This window comes from Neoarius graeffei, chromosome 18 (assembly GCF_027579695.1).
Source record: "Neoarius graeffei isolate fNeoGra1 chromosome 18, fNeoGra1.pri, whole genome shotgun sequence".
NCBI classification, from domain to species: domain Eukaryota; kingdom Metazoa; phylum Chordata; class Actinopteri; order Siluriformes; family Ariidae; genus Neoarius; species Neoarius graeffei.
The window spans coordinates 1638481-1649262 of NC_083586.1; the positions used below are offsets into that span (position 1 = coordinate 1638481).

At 42.5% G+C, this 10782-nt stretch overlaps 1 protein-coding gene across 1 annotated transcript; it reads right to left on the reverse strand.

Moving 5' to 3' along the window:
* Positions 1–515: 515 nt before the first annotated feature.
* On the reverse strand, positions 516–4458 carry LOC132866558 (zinc finger protein OZF-like; the record flags this gene model as incomplete). The annotated part of the gene is made up of 2 exons (XM_060899382.1): positions 4346–4458; positions 516–1638 (listed from the first exon to the last, which is right to left on the reverse strand). Coding segments are annotated over exons 1-2 (1236 nt in total), but the record flags the coding sequence as incomplete, so codon positions are not given.
* Between the last annotated feature and the right edge of the window lie 6324 nt (positions 4459–10782).

The following is a 10782-nucleotide window of genomic DNA, read 5'->3' on the forward strand; positions in this document are numbered from 1 at the left end:
GTGAAATATCATGTAAACGGACCATAAACACATGAAGAGACCTAGTTTTACAATTTATATTTAAAACATTACGATCTACACAATGTACATAAGTATAAAATTTAAAATCTTAAATATCTTGGAAGCCATAGCCAATCAGCTGATTAACTGTCACTTCTAATTCAACACACCAAATTTCATAATAGCCAATTTCATCCCTGAAGCAGACAACTTCTGAAAAATTGTTGATCAGTGTAACATGAAAAATAAAGTTCAAAGTACAGGTCATTTTCAGTCAAAACTGTAATAACCATATTTAATTTGACAACTTTAAATCATGCAGTGTCTCTGAGTTAGTGCACTTGAAGGTCTTAAATGTAACTAAACAAGCAAACATCTTTCCACACTGTGAGCAGTGATACGGCTTCTCTCCTGTGTGAATGCGCTGGTGTCGTTGGAGATCACACTGACGAGTAAAACTCTTCCCACACTGTGAGCAGTGATACGGCTTCTCTCGTGTGAATGCGCTGGTGTGTTTGGAGATGACTCTGACGAATAAAACTCTTTCCACACTGTGAGCAGTGATACGGCTTCTCTCCTGTGTGAATGCGCTGGTGTATTTGGAAATGACTCTGCTGAGTAAAAGTCTTCCCACACTGTGAGCAGTGATACGGCTTCTCTCCTGTGTGAATGCGCTGGTGTATTTGGAAATGACTCTGCTGAGTAAAAGTCTTCCCACACTGTGAGCAGTGATACGGCTTCTCTCCTGTGTGAATGCGCTGGTGTGTTTGGAGATTACTCTGACGAGTAAAACTCTTTCCACACTGTGAGCAGTGATACGGCTTCTCTCCTGTGTGAATGCGCTGGTGTTGTTGGAGATCACTCTGAGTAAAACTCTTCCCACACTGTGAGCAGTGATACGGCTTCTCTCCCGTGTGAATGCGCTGGTGTCGTCGGAGATGACTATGATGAGTAAAACTATTCCCACACTGTGAGCAGTGATACGGCTTCTCTCCTGTGTGAATGCGCTGGTGCGTTTGCAGAGCACTCTGCTGATTAAAACTCTTCCCACAATGTGAGCAGTGATACGGCTTCTCTCCTGTGTGAATGCGCTGGTGTAGTTGGAGATTACTCTGCTGAGAGAAACTCTTCCCACACTGTGAGCAGTGATACGGCTTCTCTCCTGTGTGAATGCGCTGGTGCGTTTGGAGATGACTCTGACAAGGAAAACTCTTCCCACACTGTGAGCAGTGATACGGCTTCTCTCCTGTGTGATTGTGCTGGTGTCGTTGGAGATTACTCTGACGAGTAAAACTCTTCCCGCACTGTGAGCAGTGATATGGCTTTTCCCCTGTGTGAATGCGCTGGTGTGTCTTGAGTGCATTCTGATAACTAAAACTCTTTCCACAATCTGAGCAGTGGTGAATTTCCTTCTGTATATCATTATGGGAAGTATCAGAATGGATAATATCAGTTGATGTTGGTTGACGACTGGAGCATTTGGAGGGGATCTGAAGCTTATATTTAATCTCTCCTGATTCTCGCAGTCTCACGTACTCTTTATAGTGGCATCTCTGGATATGCTTGTCGAGGTAAATTGGAGATGCATCGGAACGAGGGCATGTGGAGCAGGAAAAGACTTGCAGCAGAGCGTTCTTTACTTCTGGAGAAATGAAAGGACAAAAATAACAAATTGAATATGAAATGCAACAAGATTATAAAATATAACAACACTAACCCAATGTAAGGAGTGCTTTTACTGAAACTTAATCAAGATTCTACATGAATTAAGACAGACAAAAACAAAAGGTTGCAGACTAAGATATAGCAGCCTCTTGCTTGGAATACTGGGAGATTCAATAAGGTCCTGGAACAGCAGCTATGCACAGCATTGGCCATAGCCCCGTGGGTCTGACTGACCAAAGGGGAGTTGTTGGTTCTTGTTGGACATCATGTCAAGTCTAGGTAATGGCAAGCCTAGCCTTATTTACATCTCATCCAGGATTGAGAAGGAAACTCAGATTCAAGGTTCTGAAAGATCCAAAAATGGGCCTTATTTATCAAACTGGATATGGATAGATTTATTTGCAAATCTGTATTTTCTATCTGGATTTTTTATATGGATTAGGTTGTCAAGTTTAAAAACACTTATTAATTTCAATTACACACTAATTTCATGAAATTAAGTTTTGTGGGATTTTGTGAAGCCCCATGATTCATAATGTAATTGATGAAAGCAAGCCAACATCCATAAATTAAGACATATAACAATAGTCATTTAATTTAAATGTAGGCATATTAAAAAAAAAAAGGGACACACTGCATCGGTTCAGATGGCATTCAAGTAGGTCTGCAGCAATAGGAATTTCCTTACTGCAGTATTTGAAGAACGCCACGGTGTGATTTGTAGTAATAAAGCAACCAAACCTCCATGTGTTTAATTGTTCGTTAATTCATCAGACACTATTTGTTCCTTAACATGTTAAAGTTCTTCAGCTGCAAGAGTTTAAAGTGCATATCCTGGACCTATTTATTTATTTATTTATTTATTTTTTTATATATATATATGAAAAGTATGTCCCTTTACACACTCATCCAGAAGGGTAATTTTGCACAAGACCATCTGTCCACAGCAGAAAAAAATAAAATAACAAAACACGTCTGGAAAAATCCCAAGGGAGTCTGGAGCCAGATTTGTGACGTCACCTGCGGAAGCGCCAGCAGGGTGCGAGAGCTTGCACGGTTTCAGTGCACAGCCTGTGTAGACCAAGCGCTCCCATTTCTCTCTCATTGTCCGGTCTTTTGGGAAACGATGAGTACTAATCCCATCATGATTGGTGTTGCTACACCCTCCTACGATACATCTGTTAACCATTTTAATAATTACGTGATAATGTTGAAGAAATTTGCAGAAAACCACCAGGTCGTTTTCTCATAAACAAACCAGCGCTGATGTAGGATTCAGAGGGAGGCATTCCGCACGTGACATCATGAAAATCATTGTTTACTGGGAAATTCAAATGCCAAGTTTTTCCAGAGGCGGACCGAGTCGCCTCAAATGGCTTGATTTCAGCTGAATTTTTCTGGTATTGCACAAGGTAAAAAAAAATTTCAGAGAATGCAGAATGTTATAGATATTTGACCAAAGTTTAATATAAAATAGGAGAATTACATTGATCTTGCTCCTGAATTTACCCGTGATATGCACTATATCACAAGATGTGCACTGTGTCACAAGATGCCTGAGTGGAAAGAAAAACTTCCAAAAGAAGAACCCCCTTAGAGGTAAAGATGACAAACTCATAAGTAAAACAGAGGAACAGCTAGATAGATGGAGAGAACATTTCCAAGAAGTTCTCAACAGACCATTTCCAGAAGACCCCCCAGTGCTAACACCAGCAGCAGCTGATCTTGACATAAGGATAGGGCTTATCTCTAAGAGAGAAATTCGTGATGCATTGAGGAAACTCAAAAATGGGAAAGCTGCTGGAGCTGATAACATACCACCTGAAGCGCTGAAAGCTGGAGGAGAGGTGACCGTAAACGCTCTCCACTCTCTTCTACTCAAAATTTGGGATACAGAATCAATTCCCAAAGAGTGGAACAAAGGACTGCTGGCAAAGATTCCTAAAAAGGGAGATCTTAGCCACTGTAAAAACTGGAGAGGAATCATGTTACTAGTTATCACAAGCAAAGTCATGACAAGAGTAATCCTAGAAAGACTGAAGGAAAAACTAGACCTAAAGCTAAGGGATGAGCAAGCAGGCTTTCGAGCTGAAAGATCATGCTGTGACCAAATAGCCACACTGAGAATAATAATTGAACAGTCTCTTGAGTGGAATTCCAGACTCTACATGACCTTTGTGGACTTGGAAAAAGCCTTTGATTCAGTGGACCAGGCCACACTCTGGCATCTTCTGAGACATTATGGAGTGCCAGACAAAATGGTCAGGATGATCAAAGTGATGTATGATGGTTTTGAAGCCAGTGTTATACATGACGGAACAACAACAACACAAGGATTTTAAATAAAAACGGGAGTAAAACAAGGCTGCTTGCTAAGTCCTCTACTGTTTCTCGTCCTGCTGGACTGGGTAACACGCGAGTCCTATGGAAGAGAGAAGACAGGAATCCAGTGGACACTAACCAGACAGTTAGAAGACATAGAATTTGCAGACAACCTGTGCTTGTTAAGCCACAAAATAATGCACGAGACAGAAAGTAAACACCTTGAAGAGAAATGCAGAGAGTGGGCCTCAATATAAATGTGGACAAAACAAAGGAAATGAGAGTCAAGACCCCTGCAAATGCCAACGAGATCAAATGTGGAGAAGAAACCATTGATAGAGTAAAACAGTTCCGTTACCTTGGCAGTATAGTTTCAGAATCTGGAGGAACAGAAGATGATGTGATGGCCCGAAAAGGAAACACACAACAAATGTTTTCCACTCTAAGCAAAGTTTGGAGATCTAGAGCCATTTCCTTGAAGACCAAACTAAGGATTTTTAACTCCAGTGTAAAAACTGTCCTTTTGTATGGATGTGAAACATGGAAAATAAACAAGAGTATCTTGGCTAAACTACAACCATTCATCAACAAAAAGCTAAGACATCTATGTGGCATCTGGTGGCCAAATACAATTACCAACAAAGAGCTGTGGAGACGAACCGAACAGGAAGAACTGGAAATAACCATCAAGAAAAGAAAGTGAAAATGGATTGGACACACACTGAGAAAGCCAGAGTCGAACCTCACAAGACATGCACTTGACTGGAACCCCCAAGGCGCAAGACGCCGAGGAAGGCCCAAAGACTCATGGCGAAGAACCACCAGAGAAGAACTCCAGAAAATCAACATCACCTGGAACGAAGCCAAGAGGAAAAGCCAAGATCGTGTTGTCTGGAGGCATATAGTAGAAGCCCTATGCTCTGCCCAGAGCGAAGAGGAGAAGAGGATGCACTTTAAGGAGCTAAAATTTAACATAATTAAAAAGATAAGTTCTCCATGGTATGACTCTTGTGGAATTATTGAATTCCATAAAAATACTCAAATTGTTATTGCTTGTTAAATTGCTTGATAATATAACCATCACATATGCTCCTGAAATAAAGCAAATGTGTTGCAATTGATTTTTATAATGGTTGATGGGTTTGATTGACATCTGCATTATCTAATTAACAACTTCGCTTGGTTCAGACACACTGCATGCGTGTTTTCAACTAACTTCTTTCCAGCCAGCTGGTTATATTGCACTGAAGGTATTTTAATGACGCCCCCCCCCGTGTTTCTGTAATATGGGGAGGTCTGACATTATCCTATATTATGTGTTTGCTGTGACAGGGCATTCCCCCCAATTTTCTCCCTAATTTAGCCATGACCAATTCCCACCCATCAGACTCCTCTCCAGTATCACATAACAGCTACCAACCAGGGAGGGCTATCATGTGCTTCCTCCAAGACAAGAAACACCAGTTGACCACATTTTACTCATACAATGTCAGGGGGCTGCAAAGCACACTCGGACGAAAGCCCAATCCACTTACTTCCTATTAAATGTGCTCTCACACACCCATGACTGGCCAGTGTAACTGACAGGGCAGAGAAGAGACAGCATGCCATCTCTCCCTCCCAGAGAGCCCAGACAATTTTGCTCTCTTGAGCTCCCAACCACAGATGATTGTGGCGTCATCAGGATTTGAAAGTGGCAATATCTGGATGATGGGGAGGATGACGGGGAGAACACTTTTCTGCTGTGCCACTCGGGATCCACAGGGCACGCATTGCATTTTACGCTACTTCTGGTTAAACTGGGCATGATGAATAAAACTACAACAATATCTTGTGGTTTATTATATACAGTGGTGCTTGAAAGTTTGTGAACCCTTTAGAATTTTCTACATTTCTGCATAAATATGACCTAAAACAACATCAGATTTTCACACAAGTCTTAAAAGTAGATCAAGAGAACCCAGTTAAACAAATGAGACAACAATATTATACTTGGTCATTTATTTATTGAGGAAAGTGATCCAATATTACATATCTGTGAGTGGCAAAAGTATGTGAACCTCTAGGATTAGCAGTTAATTTGAAGGTGAAATTAGAGTCAGGTGTTTTCAATCAATGGGATGACAATCAGGTGTGAGTGGGCACCCTGTTTTATTTAAAAAAAACAGGGATATATTAAAGTCTGACCTTCACAACACATGTTTGTGGAAGTGTATCATGGCATGAACAAAGGAGATTTCTGAGGACCTCAGAAAAAGCGTTGCTGATGCTCATCAGGCAGGAAAAGGTTACAAAACCGTCTCTAAAGAGACGGTTTTGGACTCCACCAATCCACAGTCAGACAGATCGTGTATAAGTAGAGGAAATTCAAGACCGTTGTTACCCTCCCCAGGAGTGGTCAACCAACAGAGATCACTCCAAGAGCAAGGCATGTAATAGTCGGCGAAGTCACAAAGGACCCCAGAGTAACTTCGAAGCAACTGAAGGCCTCTCTCACATCGGCTAATGTTATGTTCATGAGTCCACCATCAGGAGAACACTGAACAACAACGGTGTGCATGGTAGGGCTGCAAGGAGAAAGCCACTGCTCTCCAAAAAGAACATTGCTGCTCGTCTGCAGTTTGCTAAAGATCATGTGGACAAGCCAGAAAGCTATTGGAAAAATGTTTTGTGGATGGATGAGACCAAAATAGAACTTTTTGGTTTTAATGAGAAGCGTTATGTTTGGAGAAAGGAAAACACTGCATTCCAGCATAAGAACCTTATCCCATCTGTGAAACATGGTGGTGGTACTATCATGGATTGGGCCTGTTTTGATGCATCTGGGCCAGGACAGCTTGCCATCATTGATGGAACAATGAATTCTGAATTATACCAGTGAATTCTAAAGGAAAATGTCAGGACATCTGTCCATGAACTTAATCTCAAGAGAAGGTGGGTCATGCAGCAAGACAACGACCCTAAGCACACAAGTTGTTCTACCAAAGAATGGTTAAAGAAGAATAAAGTTAATGTTTTGGAATGGCCAAGTCAAAGTCCTGACCTTAATCCAATCAAAATGTTGTGGAAGGACCTGAAGTGAGCAGTTCATGTGAGGAAACCCACCAACATCCCAGAGTTCAAGCTGTTCTGTATGGAGGAATGGGCTAAAATTCCTCCAAGCCAGTGTGCAGGACTGATCAACAGTTATCGGAAATGTTTAGTTGCAGTTATTGCTGCACAAGGGGGCACACCAGATACTGAAAGCAAAGGTTCACATATTTTTGCCACTCACAGATATGTAATATTGGATCATTTTCCTCAATAAATAAATGACCCAGTATAATATTGTTGTCTCATTTGTTTAACTGGGTTCTCTTTATCTACTTTTAGGACTTGGGTGAAAATCTGATGTTGTTTTAGGTCATATTTATGCAGAAATATAGAAAATTCTAAAGGGTTCACAAACTTTCAAGCACCACTGTAGTCAGTTTTGCAATAGCAAGATATGCAGTGGGCAGACTTCACGTGTCTCAAAGGAAGCTGATAGACTTCACCCTCTCTGGTTGGTCATGGTCATATGATCGAGAAGACCTACCTGGTTGGTGGAACAGGCCAAAATGAGGTCTCTGGGGAATGCTCTAAATATTGCAGACTGCATTGTACAACAGCTTTCATCCCAGAAACACTGGTAGGCTCAGAAACGTCACAAAATGATGCAGAAAATAACCTCTATAACCTCTTAGACAAAAGTAACACCTTGCTGTCTGGTTGTTCCTGTAGGTGCAGGACTGAGTTCTTTGGTGTACTCCTCTTCATACCACACCAATAGCTCCTGTCCTGGGTTAATGGATCGACAGCAACGATACAGAATTCCCCCTTGATATTCAAATGCCACAAGATTCTGTTCTTCTTCATTACGGGCACAATTCACATACCTAAAAGAGTGAGGCAATGTTTCAGAAAACGGTAAAAAATCAGATCAGAGTTACAGACTTGGAGAAAGTATGGCGGAGATATCAATGATATGAAGATAAAGTTCTTCCAACAAATGAGGAGCTGTAAAATCAAATCACTAAAACGACCCAACAGCTAGTGTACTGCTCACCTCATCCAATTCACATGCGTCTCTCTTTTGGCATCAATGTATTCTTCACACTGCATGCTCCTGAATACCTGTAGAAAAATATCACATTTACTTTTTTTTTTACACGAAATCAATACAGTGGGGCAAAAAAGTATTTAGTCAGCCACCAATTGTGCAAGTTCTCCCACTTAAAAAGATGAGAGTGGCCTGTAATTTTCATCATAGGTACACTTCAACTATGAGAGACAGAATGGGGGGAAGAATCCAGGAAATCACATTGTAGGATTTTTAATTAATTAATTGGTAAATTCCTCGGTAAAATAAGTATTTGGTCACCTACAAACAAGCAAGATTTCTGGCTCTCACAGACCTGTAACTTCTTTAAGAGGCTCCTTTGTCCTCCACTTGTTACCTACACTAATGTAGTCTGGCTAACGCAACAAAGCTCTACGAGCTATTGGTCTGGCCAAGATATTAAGCCCAACCGTTTCCCAGAGCCCGTGGTTGACCCACCTCCCTGAAATGCCTCAGTTTGCTACTGGTCGAAGCCAGAAAAGGCTGTGACGAAGCTTAAACCAATCACATCACTCTTACTTCTGACGTATGCGACGCGAGGGGGCTAACTGGTAGATTAAACTCTTACCAAAGCCGGTCGGGAGCAAGGCGAAAATGTCCTTCCTTTCAATAAATACCTCCAGGGCTGCTCTTTGCTCCGTTTTCAATGAGAACTTCCCGTTGAATGCTTTCAATACAGCATCTATGCGTAATAGATGCGGAAGCGTGAATGAAGCGCTTCCGGCATAGATTCTGTAAACAATCTATGGCTTCCGGTCGCAGTTCTACTACGTCAGTGCCTTGAACACGCCTCTACCCAGGGCTGTTGGAGATGCTCAAAGTTGATTGGTTCCCGATTTTTCGGGAGCTTGGAAGAGCTGTAGATAGCTTGCCTGGCCAGACTAAGCTCGCAACAGGCCCTCGTGTTGCGTCACGCTTAGGATGGGCGGGCCCAGGCTAGTATTAATGGCACCTGTTTGAACTCATTATCAGTATAAAAGACACCTGTCCACAACCTCAAACAGTCACACTCCAAACTCCACTATGGGCAAGACCAAAGAGCTGTCAAAGGACACCAGAAACAAAATTGTAGACCTGCACCAGGCTGGGAAGACTGAATCTGCAATAGGTAAGCAGCTTGGTGTGAAGAAATCAACTGTGGGAGCAATTATTAGAAAATGGAAGACATACAAGACCACTGATAATCTCCCTCGATCTGGGGCTCCACGCAAGATCTCACCCAGTGGGGTCAAAATGATCACAAGAACGGTGAGCAAAGCAAAAATCCCAGAACCACACGGGGGGGGACCTAGTGAATGACCTGCAGAGAGCTGGGACCAAAGTAACAAAGGCTACCATCAGTAACACACTACACCGCCAGGGACTCAAATCCTGCAGTGCCAGACGTGTTCCCCTGCTTAAGCCAGTACATGTCCAGGCCCGTCTGAAGTTTGCTAGAGAGCATGTGGATGATCCAGAAGAGGATTGGGAGAATGTCATATGGTCAGATGAAACCAAAATAGAACTTTTTGGTAAAAACTCAACTTGTCGTGTTTGGAGGAGAAAGAATGCTGAGTTGCATCCAAAGAACACCATACCTACTGTGAAGCATGGGAGTGGAAACATCATGCTTTGGGGCCGTTTTTCTGCAAAGAGACCAGGACGACTGATCTGTGTAAAGGAAAGAATGAATGGGGCCATGTATCGTGAGATTTTGAGTGAAAACTTCCTTCCATCAGCAAAGGCATTGAAGATGAAACGTGGCTGGGTCTTTCAGCATGACAATGATCCCAAACACACCGCCCGGGCAACGAAGGAGTGGCTTTGTAAGAAGCATTTCAAGGTCCTGGAGTGGCCTAGCCAGTCTCCAGATCTCAACCCCATAGAAAATCTTTGGAGGGAGTTGAAAGTCCGTGTTGCCCAGCGACAGCCCCAAAACATCACTGCTCTAAATCAAGTTTCAAAATCAAATCAAGTTTATTTGTACAGCGCTTTTAACAATAAACATTGTCGCAAAGCAGCTTTACAGAATTTGAACGACTTAAAACATGAGCTAATTTTATCCCTAATCTATCCCCAATGAGCAAGCCTGTGGCGACGGTGGCAAGGAAAAACTCCCTCAGACGACATGAGGAAGAAACCTCGAGAGGAACCAGACTCAAAAGGGAACCCATCCTCATTTGGGCAACAACAGACAGCCTGACTATAATATTAACAGTTTTAACAGGTATAACCCTCAACTGTCCTCATGGGGCCGTCCTTCACAGGAGTGGGGCGATAAAACTCCGACCAGACACAGGGCACCAGGATGGATCAAGCAGGTCCGAGGGGCAGAAGAGGCCAGCATCTCAATCCCAGGATCAACATGTAACTCAGAGGGACAGATGGGGGGGGGGGAAGAGAGAGAGAGAAAGAAAACACGTTGTTAGGTATGCCCTAAAAATGACAAGTATTAAATCTGTGTGGTAGGCTCGCAGAGACGAGAGTCTTTACATCAGGCATAACACACAATGGCATGTTGCTCGCAGAGACGAGAGTCTTTACATCAGGCATAACACACAATAGCATGTTAATATGGTAAAAAATATATCATGACCTGCTCTGGCTGGATGCTTGATTGGGTGATGGGAGCACACTCCTCAGCAATGATGAGATGCAGATGGGACCCTTAGGCC